This window comes from Pleurodeles waltl, chromosome 4_2 (assembly GCF_031143425.1).
Source record: "Pleurodeles waltl isolate 20211129_DDA chromosome 4_2, aPleWal1.hap1.20221129, whole genome shotgun sequence".
Taxonomy (NCBI): Eukaryota; Metazoa; Chordata; class Amphibia; order Caudata; family Salamandridae; genus Pleurodeles; species Pleurodeles waltl.
Window position 1 is genome coordinate 505,889,480 of NC_090443.1, and position 13,802 is coordinate 505,903,281.

Genomic DNA, 13,802 nt, shown 5'->3' on the forward strand with positions numbered 1-13,802 from the left:
AGCATGCTTGACTCTATCTACGAGTTTGCATTGATCTTCACATAAAAGACCCAGTTTGAAAGCCACTACAGCCCCCTCAAGATCCAGTCTGGTCTCAGCAATGGCACTGAGAATCTTGTATCACTTCATTGCCATGGGCTCCATGCAGGTTGCGGTGTGGTAGGTGCCATATGGTCACAGGATACCTCTTCTGCACTAGTAAGTGGCTTGGTCAGGGTTGACATTGAAGGGGGTGCCTTTCTGGCACTGTGTCACATTCTGCAGTGTGTCTATGTTCAAGTAGGAGGCTGGTGGTACAGCTCCAGGGAGGTTCTACTGTGTGCTCTGAGACCCAGCATTCCCCATACTCAAATCATGTGACCAGTGAAAGTCAGCGAGTCACGAGCAGAATTACAGCCTGTTGGGATCTTAAGTGTTGTATAGTATCCAACATTCACAAGCCTTGAGCGACTAGTGGAAAAAGAGTACAGGATCAAGGGAGCTGAGTCCCCGTATTCGTAGTAGAGGGAGGATGCAATTGCTGTTCAATGGACACAACTTTTAGAAGGCACTGTCTTGTCTGCTCATGCACGTGATGGTTTCCAAATCAGTTTAGCCTGTAGCCCATGTTATGCACTGTGTCCCCTCTATGAAACATGCCGCATCTTCAGACCACAGTTACTCCCCAGGTCTCCCATCCCTGCGGCTGCCTCATTGTGAGGGCAGGAGAAGGAGTGGTCCTGCTGTGTCTGTGCAAGGAGGCCCCTTCTTCAGGCCTCGCTATCAGCGCCACAGTGGTTGCAGTTGTGCCTTCCTATCAGGGGCACGTCATTCTGGCCTTGCGGGGCTCAGCTATATTGCATATGCCGTCTAGGCCACCAGTATGCCTTTATTCCCCCACCCCGTTCAGGGTAACAGTCCTACCATCTAATAGCATGGTTTGAGAGGGGTTGAGAGAAAAAGTCAATTGCTCTAGGTCTGTCTCCGGTTGTACAGAGGATCCACAGGCCCTGCAGTCACAGCCACGTTCACTTCAGGTCGGGACAGCCGGTCTCATGTTGTGTTGGTGCCCACCAGGCATATTGAATAGGTCTCCTGTGGCTTCCCCTGCCCATTACTGCTGGCCAAGAGTGCCCTGCATTCCTTGATGGCTTGGAAACGCTCAGTGCAGCCCGGTTTGTGACCGATTAAGGGCCCTGCCCTGGAAAGATGTTATGCAGAGGAGAGAGATGATGGAGACATAAAGGGCAAATGAAAGCAATAGTTTTGCATATAAAAGAGTTACTTTAGAAAACTGGTACGGTGTGTTTGTTAAGAGTGGGAACAACAATGACTGTATTGAACGACTATCGTGGTACCAGTTGTCAATTTTAATGTATAGGAAATTGTATTGCAATAATAGAATGCTGAAATAATTGTTTCTTATTTTTTAATGATTTGGATTTGGTGTGCTTTCTCAAAGACCGTTGTTTGCAGTGTGAGAAAACGTGCAGATTTCGCCACCACAGGCCAATGGGACATTGTCACAGAGAAGGATGGGAAGCAAGAGACAACAGTATTTGATGCTGTCATGGTTTGCATTGGGCATCATGTTGAGCCATATCTGCCTTTGGACTCCTTTCCTGGTAGGTGATATCTGGTCTTACTCTATGTGGGATGTGTCTAGTGCAAATATCGTATGGCTGATGGGGGGTTGAGGAGTGGTGGATGCGTAGTGGCAAAGATAGGCTAGTGATGGATCAATGTCAAATCTACCTTTGGAATCTGTAATCAGTGGGTAAAAGAAGTATTGGGATATTTTTGAGGTCCTTTAGTTTTGTTTCTGTAGATAATAAATATTATGACTCTATAAGGTTTAGACCAGGATAGTGTAATGGTCATTTTACAACGTAATATAAAGGATCTTCAGTTTTATAGGGATGGCAACAACAAATAAATTAGTGCTAATGTCCAGTGCAAAAGACTTTGACAACATTGGTATACACCACTTGCACTGTACATTTTTATGTTATAGATAAGATAATTTCTATTCTGAATACAGTGTATTGAATACCAATAAACCAACCTTTCCATTTCATTGCTTTTGTTAATGATGCATATATCCTTGGCCTTTGTTGTACGATCTTAGCCATACAAAAATTTAATATTCAATTTTTAAGATATAGCCATTCCTCTGCAACTTTTTCACTTACACCATTGATTTTGCACCCGTTTAACCCACAGGTATAGAAAAGTTCAAAGGTCAGTATTTTCACAGCAGAGAGTACAAGTTTCCTGATGGATTCAAGGGGAAGCGCGTGGTAATTGTTGGAATGGGGAATTCAGGGGCAGATCTTGCTGTGGAGTTAAGTCACACAGCGGACAAGGTAAGTTATTGTCCTTATATCTACTGCAACACTATAACTGATTTTCCAAACTTCGCTGATGGATATTTGTTTGCATCAGATGCGGTCTCTATTAACTTAACAAGAACCTGATTTAGAGTTCTGCAGACCCGTTACTCTGCCACAAACTTAACTGACATCCTGTAAACTGTATTCCAAGTGCCATTGGATGTAATTCAAGGACGGGATATCTGTCACGTTAGTGAGTAAGACATCCTCCAAACTCTAAATCTGGCCCCAAGTTTCCAGATCAAACATTTGATCTTTTTTGAAGTATTCAGCTCTTTTACGCACTCTGCAGCATGTTCAGTGCAACCACAGAAAATGTCATCATGTTTCATGACAGCTATACATTCTCAGGAAAATAAGTCACAAGCAGTGAAATCATATGATCGGTAAAATGATTAAAAAGCCCAAAATAAATTATACCACACCTCAATAAAACAGATGCATGAATCCTTATTCTCTGAAGTGAATGCATGCTTTTTGCCCCGGCACTGCATGTGTAAATGAGCCGCCACAATCACACATTGTTGTCACCGCATAGCTAAATGGCTAATCTTCTGCATGTGATATATAGGTGTGCATATAGCTCACTTAATAATTATTGGGGAGAAACATCCTCCTTGAGGTATACATTTATAATCCCAATGAATATTTTGTTTTTATATACAGATGATTTGCTTTCATATGTCAGATAACCTGGAGTAGATATCTAGCCCTGAGTGAGTGAAATTCAGCTCTCAGACACTTTGGGCCTCATTATGAATCTGGCAATCTTCAGACCAACTAAGGACCCCAGGGAACTGAAAGGGAAGAAAAATAGCAAAGAAGAGGAAAGCTTAGCTAGGAAGTGAACTAAACATCAATTGGAGCAGCCTTGAAGCTAAATTAATCATTGGCAGACAGCTTATCTACTGACCTGATAATTTAAATATATCTTCTGCTCAAGTCAACCAGAAGGAAACACCTAACCAAGCATTGAGCATCTCTAAATTGGTTAGCAGTCTAGTCTTAGTTCCCAAGCCCCACTGCCCGGTTTTCCAGATTTTTCAATGTTTTCCTTTACAAAACATCTGTGTAAATGTGCATGAGTAGGTAAGGAGAGTGTATAAACTCTGCTCCCTGTGCTGTGATGCAGTTTTGTTCTCTGGACCCTGGTGGTACAGGCCCCCTCACACAACTCCACTTGGTAGAAATTCTTGGCTTGTCGGGATACTGAACATGGGAAGCTTGGACTAATTGGGTGGCCTGAACAAAAGAAGCAGATTGTTTGATATAAATCCCTACTTCAAATCAAATACTGTACATGCCCAAGATAGATTCTAGAGTCATGGTTAGCTTCAGCCTTACATTGTTGAGAGCCATCAAACAAAGACAATGGTGGAGGATTTGTCTGTATCGACAAAGTGGGCTTTGCATGTGAGACCTCTACCAGCGGGTGGATTCTCCAATTATCAGGTAACTGTCACCAAACTGTTGCAGCCCCTACTAATCCTACTATCTGCAATACAACCACAAACTTAGGAGTACACTTAAAATGAGACCTAGGTATGGAAAAATGACATGTGGAGAGCCATAAAGGTGTAAAAACTAAATAAGGGGAGGCTCGGCTCAATAGATCAGACAGTTCTGAACCCAAGAAGTGTGGTTGTGTCTTTCCCTCAGCATCGACGTTCTTAGAAACATAAACAGGCAGGGGTTGAAGTCTTCTTTTCTTAGTAAATACCACCTAGGCAACTTCTCTCAATTTTTCAGTTATCTTAATTACTTTATTAAGAATGTTTTTGCCTAAAGTTGGCAATTGTAAGCCTAAGTTTGATTTGGTTATCATGCTGTGAATTAACTATGGATGTATGCATATTAAAATTGTATTTCGAAATTGAAGTCACTCTGCAAATGATTTGCTAACTGAATATTTATTAAAGTGGGAAACATTTTCAAACAGGATAAATAAACTTTGTGAAGAAGTATATCTCTCCCACTGTTTTTGTATTTTGACGCTTTTGGCCCTGATGAAGCAATAGCAGTAGTCGTGAAACACGTTGGCCTATCTCAAAGTGATATGAACGTTAACTTGCAGCACATACATTCTCAAGATAATTGAGAAATTGAGAGAAGTCTCCTGACTGGTATTTACCAAGAAAAAAAGACTCCAAATAATTATAAGACATCCAATTCAAGCTTTAGACCTCAAACCCTGTCTGTTTAAGTTGAGAGACGCACCTTATCACAAGTTTATAAAGGGGTGTTGTCTGATGATGTGAATTAATCGATCCTTCATAATTAGCCTTGGCCTTTGTTAAATGTTGAGACGCCGAGCATTTTTAGAGTCCTGATATGATGTAATGGTTGGGAGAATAAAGTACATCAGAGGGGCTTACCAGGATAGAATCCAAAGATGCAGCAGAATTTAGACGTACTCATAGAACTACATAGAGAATTGTTGCAAGCAAATCTTTCTTGTGGGGGGAATTTGCACTATTGTATAGGTAATTCCTGAGGAAGCATCTAAGGTTTTCTTTTATAGTCTGATTTAACCTATGAGTGTGCCTGTCTGTCTGTGGATGATAGCTGGTAGACTTGTAGTGTATGGCACCAACTTGTTAAATCAATACCTTCCAAAATTTCCCCTTGAACTGTGATCCTTGACCTTTCTTTGTCCAGGATATTCAACAACTGCAAAGTTTTGACAGTAACTTAAGACATGTTCATGAAGGGATTCTCCTAGTACATGGAAGACCTGCTCATGAAATAATGTTTCTTTCTTTCTTCTGTTTGTTGGTTCTTCTTGTATTGATGGTTGAAACAATTGACCCTTTGTAGACCTTGTTGTCCTTTGTGTAGGCCTGAATGATTAAAGAATCAAGCACCACATCTACTTCCTCCATATTTCTTTCACTCTCTCCGTGTCAATTGCTGGATCTGTAGTAAAGCTGATACTCAAAGCAGAAAAAAATAATGACCAGCAAGCATGCAACACATTTCTTTGTGGCTAGATATAACAATTATTTTATGATCTGTGCAAATAGGTATCTTATAAGTGGCTCCCTCCAGGTAATGACTCCAGTATACAGAGGTAATGACTCTGGTATAAAGTCATTTTTGACTGGAGGTTCACGGTCATATATGAACGCACATTTTTGGCTTTGGTATAAATCAGTCCCGTAGCCAGAAGTTTATTTTTAGGGGAGCAACGCCCTCAGCCATGAACAAATTATAAAGCTGTGCTCAATAGGTGCATTCTTTCCCAAATACTTGTTACTGGTTGTACTACTAAATAAACACCTCCAGAATATCGAGGACAGAGTATTGAAGGGTAGGTACATATAGCGAAGTAGAGATTTACTATTCTTAACTCCACATCTACATACCTGAAAGATATATATATATATATATATATATATGGTTTAGGTGCACGTAAGTGGCATAAAGAATACAAAAAGAAAAACTATGCTTACTTACTTGTCGATATTTTCCTTTCGATATTCTGTCACTGATATTCTGGTTGTGATATTCAGGGCGCACACAGTGTGACTCTATGTGAAGGAATATGTGGATTTTATGAGGTACATATTAAAGCACACTCAATCAGCTTTTCACAATCTAACATTTAAATCCCATCTAATTGATAGAATTTAAGTAGAAGGATGTAGAGTAGGCTGAGTGGCAGTTTTTCTAAACTGCTTAAGCTTTGTGTAATGCAAATCTTATCAAGTTATTTAAAAAAACACTCAATTTTTTTGCTGGAAGATGTCTTACCTGGGACATTCTGCATCAGGACATCATCACACCAGGAAGGCCCGAAAGGATAGACTTCACACTAAGAAAAAATAGGAAACTTAATTTTCTTCATAAAGTGTGGAGTTTATTAACTCTGATCAACTTTGTAAGTGAAGTTTTAAATTAACTTGCCACTAATTTAAACTAACTTTACAGAGCGCTTGGAATGTGTCCATCAAGAACATATTGGGAAATTAGTAGCGAACAGTGCGTTTTCCACTTTTTAGGGATGCAACAATGGTGAAAACTAAAGATGTCATTTTACAGGGGCAGTTGGAAAGGTCCCACATTTAATTTCACTGTAAGGTTGTGACAAAGGATGGATAGTTCAATTATATGTCATCAAAGCATCCATAAAAACTGCATGGACCTTGAAGCAGTCTCTTACATTGGCATATACCCTTCATAGTTACTGGCAGATTGTGAGAAAGGTGTTGTACAAAAGAAGACCTTTGTTAGACATCTACCAGCAAGAAAGCTAAGCATGGTAAAGTATAGGGGATTGTGTAGGAAAGTCCTTTTTTTTTGCCTGATCACCCCCACTCTTTCTGGATAGGTACTGGTGGTTACTGACTCTTGGCTGTGCCCTGGGTACTGCTTACCAGTCCCAGGGCCAGTGCTCTGTGTAACATGGATATGCAAATTAGGCTAATTATAATTGGCTAAGTTAACCTACCTATAAGTCCCTAGTATATGGTAGGGCATGTAGGTTTAGGGACCACAGCATAGGTGGTGCACACCTAGGTGCATTGCTGAGGTGCCCAGTGTCATTTTGAAAGCAAGCCTGCCTTGCTGGCTGCTTTTAAATTAAAGTTATATGCAAATTCGACTTTGGAATTAAAGGTACTTCCAAAGTCTTAAACTACCTTATTTTTACATATAAGTCACCCCTAAGGTGTGCCCTATGTGCCCCTAGGGCTGGGTGCCATGTAACTATAAGCAGGGACTTTATAAAAATAGATTTATAAGCCCTGGTGAGGTAAAAACAGACAAATTCGTTTTTCCCTCATTGAAGTAAATGGCCTTCATAGGCTAGAATGAGCAGACTTTATTTTAAATTTTAAAGTCTCCTTAAATGTTACATACCAAGACTTTGGTATCAAATTGATTGTTATAATAAATCCCACAACTTCCAGTTGTTGGATTTAATATAACCAGTTCAGGTAAAAAGTTTTAGACTTTACCTAAAAAGTTGCCAATTTCAGCTCTGCATTGTTTTTGCTGCTGTGCTCTGATTGGCCAGCCTGCAGCAGCTTCTGCCAGGCTACTTTAATGAGGTGTGAAGTGGCCTGGCTTCACACAAAGGAATGTGCTTGGGGGAGAGAATCTCCCCTCAGCAGATGGTGAGGGCTGCCAAACTGGTCTTCAAAGGCAGAGAAGGACATCTGGAGCACCCAGCAACACCCCCACATCCTGCAACCCCAGACAGCTAGGTGCCCCCTTGATTAGATTAGGAGAGGGCAGGAGAGGGGTGTGTTTATGATTTTTAGCCACACCAGTGGGTGGGCTCAGCCAGATCTCTCCTCCAAAAATCAGATTCATCCATTTTGGATTTTTGGAGACTGTTGCCTTCTGGGATGGATTTTTGCCACACTTCCCAGGAAGTGGTCATCACAGGGGGACGACCCTGTCCCTGATTGGAGAACCAGGGCCCCCCTGCTTTTCACCCAGGAGCAAGGATAAAACTGGCAGACCTGCACCCACGCCTCAGATCCCCACCAAATTTCAAGAAGAAGGAACTACAAGGAGAAGAAGGACTGCCCTGCTGGACCCCTGGCCTGCACCTGGAACCTGCACTCAGAAAGACTGCACCAGCTGCACACTTGGGCTTCACCACAAGAAGGACTTTGCCTGGCCTCCACTGGTTCAAGGAGGGACTCCCTGTTTGCTACAGGTGAAAAATTGCTATCCAGAGTCCCCTGCACCAACTCCTGAAAAAGTGACCAGCTGACCACTGTCCAGTGGCCAAAAAGGAGTTTGCGCCAGGTGCATTCTGGGAGTTGAAGTCCGCACTTCCCAAGGACCATCACAGAACTTCTGGACCCTTGGGGTGAGCTGTGGACCCCAAAAGAACCTTAAAAGAACATCTGGGTGAAGCCCCAGAAGTTTGGAAAAGATTGGAGAATTTTTGAAAAAAAGCTCCATAAAGTGACCGACCCGACGCGGAAATTCTAGCCGGCTTGCCTCAACCGCGACCCGGCCTGACTTCGTGGTTCGTCCCGGTAAAGAAAAACATCCAAAAAAGAGACTAAGTCCGAACGTAAAAAGTTGACCGGGACCTTCCAGCCATCGTATCCGAGAAGGGCTCCACGGACGTCGGATCAAGATCCAGGTTTACCCCGGTCTAAGGATTTTCATCTCGAAAAAACGACTAAGTCCGAAGGTAAAAATCACCACCGAGGAAACCGACTTCGCGTATCCGGACAAGGGCTCCAGGAGGTCGGATCCAACTGGCAGGTTCGTCCCGGGGAAGAAAAACATCAAAAAAGAGACTAAGTCAGAAGGTAACTTTTTAACCGAGGCCTCCCGCGACTTGTAGCCGAGCAGGGCTCCATCGCGGTCGGCCTGAAAGTTTGACTTTGCCCCGGTCCTGGTGCAACCAGATGACCCGATTGGCGCTTTTTGTTTCTAAGCGCTAGAAAATAATAATACTTTAAAAATTCATATCTCCGGTTCCCCTGAATCGATTTTAATCGTTTTTGTGTCATTTTAAAGATAAAAATATAAGCTATTTTTATAAATTGGTTTTGGATTTTTAAACTGTTTCCTGTGTTTTATTTAATTACTGTTTTGTGATATTTGAATGCTTTACACTTTGTCTCCTAAGTTAAGCCTTGACGCTCGATGCCAAGCTACCAAGGGTAGAGCTGGGATTAATTTACTGAGACCTAACTGTACTTAAGTGGAGGTTTGTGGCTTGTTGCTAGGTGTAGGTACCTACCTGCCCTACCAATAACCCATTTTCCAACATAATTGGAAGCAGCGACGGGATCCTGTACTTGTGTTCAATATCACGTTACAGTTTTAGATAAAACAAATTAAAAATCCTTTAAATTGTCCTAGTGCAAAAATTGTTTTTAATTTTTAATTTTTTTTTATTTTTTATTAATTTGGATTAATTTCAATTATTGAATTTTTGTAATTTTTCTAAATTCTTGTTACCAATTTTTGCAAAAAGTTTTTGTTGACACAAAACTAGGGAACCATGGAGCTTGATCTGGCTAGCCTACCCACACTGACAGTAGTCCAGCTTAGGGGGTTGTGTATTGAGAGAGGGTTGCCTGCAACCACTGATCTCAGGAAGCAAATCCTGATTAAATCCCTGACAGCATGGGCTGAGGCCCAAGAGGTAGAGACAGAGGAAGCTCCAGAGGAGGAAGAAAAAGGGGAAGATGCTAACTCTAACCACTCAGGGGAGGGAAGGCATCCGAGCCTAAGTGAGGAAGAGGAAGAACGGTCCTCAGTGGATACAGTCACTAGGGGCAGACCCAAAGCTAGTGGTAGGAAGGGGGTCCTTTCAGGAGGAGAGAACCCATCCATCAGAGAAAGAGAGCTGGAAGCCCAGCTAGCCTACATAGCTTTGGAAGCAGATAAGCTTGCCCTAGAAAAGAAAAAGTGGGCAAGCAAAGAAAAAAAAGATGGAGGCAGCGAGAAAGAAACTGAGGTGTCCCTGGGTGGGGGTTTTGCCCCCAGATTACCCAAAGGGGTGGTTCCTGCCTATGTAGAGGGGGATGACATAGATAAGTGGCTGGGGGCCTTTGAGAGGGCCCTCCAGATGAGGAAAGTCAAGCCTCAGTACTGGGGTTCACTCCTTTGGGAGTTAGTTCCCAACTCTGGGAGGGATAGGCTCCTAACCATGAGTGGGGAGGATGCAGACTCCTACCCCAGTATGAAGAGTTGCTTGACTAAAAAGTTTGGTCTAACCCCAGAGCAGTATAGGCTTAAGTTTAGGGACACCCAAAAGACAAGCACCCAGTCCTGGGTGGACTTTGTGGACATTTCAGTAAAAGCACTGGAGGGCTGGATACAGGGCAACAGGGTAAGTACCTTTGAGGGGCTGTACAATTTGATTATGAGGGAACACCTTCTAACTAATTGTGTCCAAGAGAGGCTCCGCCAGTATCTAGTAGACTCTAGGTTGACCAACCCCAGAGAGCTGGGGGAGGCAGCAGATGACTGGTTAAGAACTAGGGTTAACCAGAAACCCCCAGGGGGTGATCAGAAAAAGGGAGGACATGGTTCTTCTCAGGGGAAGAACCAGGGGAAAGATGACAAAAAACCCAAAGAGTCCTCACAAGAGTCCCCAAAAACTTCTCAGGGAGGGGGAGCCCCGAGCCAATTCACTTTTAAAGGGAAAGGGTATCAGGGAAAGAATTATGATCCTGCTAAAGCAGGAAAGTTTCAGGAGCTTGCTAAGGCCGGCAAGTGTTTTGACTGTCATCAGCCAGGACATAAAAGAGGAGATGCTATCTGCACCAAGAAGCCCCCCACTGGTGGGCAATCCCAGGGGATTGCTAGTGTAGGGTTGGGGGTGGAAGTTGGCCCAGGGGTGGAATCAGGGTACACTGAGGTCACCTTAGTATCCGTGGGTGGGGTGGACATTGCAACTATGGCCACCTTACCTCCCATCATGGAGAGGTATAGGCAGAGACCTAAAGTCAATGGGACTGAAGTGGAAGCTCTGAGAGATACAGGAGCCAGTGTGACAATGGTCGCAGAAAAGCTGGTTTCTCCAGAGCAGGTCTTACCTGATGTCTTCCACCAGGTGACTTATGCAGATACCAGAACCAAACTCCATCCCATGGCTATGGTGAGTCTGGAATGGGGAGGTGTGACTGGCCCTAAAAAAGTAGCTGTAGCTCCTGCCCTCCCAGTAGAGTGTCTACTGGGGAATGATCTTGAAGCATCTGAGTGGTCAGAAGTGGAAAGAAGGGTCCATGCACAGATGCTGGACCTCCCTGAATGGGTGTGTGCTGTTACCAGGTCACAGGCGGCACAACAGGGGAATGCTGGACACTTGGACCCTGGAACAATGGGCCAAGCCTCCAAGAAAAAGAGAAAAGGCACTGGGTCTGGCTTGCCAGCCCCAACAAGTACAGAGGGTCAGGAAGAATCCAACCCTGAGGGGGAGGATCTGAACTCTGAGGGAGGGACACCTTCCCTGCAAACTCTGCCTGACTTGGCAGAACTGCAAGGGGCAGGTGGGCCCACCAGAGAAGATTTGTGCCAGGGACAAAGAGAGTGTCCCACTCTTGAGGGCCTGAGGCAGACTGCTGCCAGGCAAGAACAAGTGGATACCAGTGGTACCCACAAGGTTTACTGGGAGGATGGAGTTCTCTACACTGAGGCAAGGGCCCTTAAAGAAGGGGCTACTAGGAGAGTAGTGGTCCCCCAAAAGTATAGAGAATTCCTCCTTACCTTAAGCCATGATATCCCCTTAGCTGGTCATTTGGGACAGACCAAGACCTGGAGCAGGCTGGTCAACCATTTTTATTGGCCCGAAATGTCAGAAAAAGTCAGGGAGTTTTGCAGCTCCTGTGTCACCTGTCAAGCCAGTGGCAAGACAGGGGGCAAGCCAAAGGCTCCCTTGATTCCACTGCCAGTGGTTGGGACTCCCTTTGAGAGGGTGGGGATTGACATTGTTGGTCCCCTAGACCCACCAACTGCTTCAGGTAACAGGTACATTGTGGTGGTAGTGGACCATGCCACCAGGTACCCTGTGGCAATACCCCTCCGGACAGTCACTGCTCCCACAGTGGCTAGGGCCCTACTTGGTGTGTTCACCAGAGTGGGATTCCCAAAGGAGGTGGTCTCAGATAGGGGCACAAACTTTATGTCAGCCTATCTGAAAGCCATGTGGGAGGAGTGTGGTGTTACTTATAAGTTCAGCACACCCTACCATCCACAGACCAATGGTCTGGTGGAAAGATTCAATAAGACCCTGAAGGGCATGATCATGGGTTTGTCTGACAAACTCAGGAGGAGATGGGATGTCCTCCTCCCATGCCTGCTGTTTGCCTACAGGGAGGTGCCACAGAAGGGGGTTGGATTCAGCCCCTTTGAGTTACTGTTTGGGCACCCTGTAAGAGGCCCATTGTGCTTGGTGAGAGAGTCTTGGGAAAAGCCTCTCAAGGAATCCAAGGAGAATGTGCTGGATTATGTACTAGGCCTGCGGTCTCGCATGACTGAGTATATGAAGAAGGCAAGCAGAAACCTGGAGGCCAGTCAGGAGCTCATGAAGCTCTGGCATGATCAAAAGGCTACTATGCCTGAGTATCACCCAGGACAGCTGGTGTGGGTTTTGGAGCCCATGGCTCCTAGGGCACTACAGGCCAAATGGACTGGGCCCTACCCAATCCTAGAGAAAAAAGGTGAGGTCACCTACTTGGTGGACCTTGGCACCCCCAGGAATCCTCACAGGATCCTACATGTAAACAGGATGAAACCCCACCAGGACAGGGCAGACATGACCATGCTGATGGTCACTGATGAAGGGAAGGAGGAGGAGGGTGAACCTCTGCCAGACCTCCTGTCCTCAAAAGCAAAAGATGGGTCAGTGGAGGGAGTGGTACTCTCTCCCAAATTGACAGATCAGCAACAACAAGACTGTAAGCAAGTCTTGGGACAGTTTGCTAGTCTGTTCTCCCTGACCCCTGGACTCACCAATTGGTGTGTCCATGATGTTGACACTGGTGACAGCTTGCCTGTCAAGAACAAGCTGTACAGGCTGTCTGACCAGGTCAAGGCCAACATCAAAGCTGAAGTGGCTAAGATGTTGGACCTGAAGGTAATTGAGCCCTCTGATAGTCCTTGGTCCAGTCCAGTGGTACTGGTGCCCAAAGCTAATCCCCAAGGTGGGAAGAAAGAATTAAGATTCTGTGTGGACTACAGAGGTCTAAATGCAGTCACTAGGACTGATGCTCACCCCATACCTAGAGCTGATGAGCTCATTGACAGGTTGGGGGCTGCCAAATTCCTGAGCACATTTGATCTGACCTCAGGATATTGGCAGATTGCCTTAAGTCCAAGAGCTAAGGAGAGGTCAGCATTTTCCACACCAGAGGGCCACTTTCAGTTCAAGGTGATGCCCTTCGGATTGAAAAATGCTCCTGCCACCTTCCAACGGTTGGTGTATAGAGTCCTATCTGGGTTGGAATCTTTTAGTGCAGCTTATCTGGATGATATAGCTGTATTTAGTTCCACCTGGAGGGACCACCTGGTCCACCTGAAGGAAGTGCTTCAGGCCCTGCTTCAAGCAGGCCTGACTATCAAGGCAAGCAAGTGCCAGATAGGGCAAAGTTCTGTTGTGTACCTGGGCCACCTTGTTGGTGGAGGCCATGTACAACCTCTCCAGCCCAAGATCCAGACTATCCTGGATTGGGAGGCTCCAAAAACCCAGACTCAGGTCAGGGCCTTTCTTGGCCTGACTGGGTATTACAGGAGGTTTGTTCAAAATTTTGGGACCATAGTGGCCCCTCTAACTGAGCTTACCTCCAAGAAACAGCCCAAGAAGGTCATTTGGACCCCAGAGTGTCAGAAAGCTTTTGACACCCTAAAACAGGCTATGTGTTCAGCACCAGTGTTACTGGCCCCTGACTATAGCAAGGAGTTTGTAGTGCAAACAGATGCTTCAGAGGAAGGGATTGGGGCAGTGTT

At 44.8% G+C, this 13,802-nt stretch overlaps 1 protein-coding gene across 8 annotated transcripts in view; it reads left to right on the plus strand.

Annotated features, from left to right (window-relative positions):
- The window catches only part of LOC138293019 (dimethylaniline monooxygenase [N-oxide-forming] 2-like), a 284,486-nt gene that overhangs the window by 129,605 nt on the left and 141,079 nt on the right, over positions 1 to 13,802 (plus strand). For all 8 annotated transcript variants that reach the window (XM_069231988.1, XM_069231987.1, XM_069231990.1 and 5 more), the window contains exons 4-5: positions 1,442 to 1,604; positions 2,203 to 2,345. In XM_069231988.1, coding sequence (XP_069088089.1) covers positions 1,442 to 1,604; positions 2,203 to 2,345 — 306 coding nt within the window. The remainder of the gene's footprint in view (positions 1 to 1,441; positions 1,605 to 2,202; positions 2,346 to 13,802) is intronic.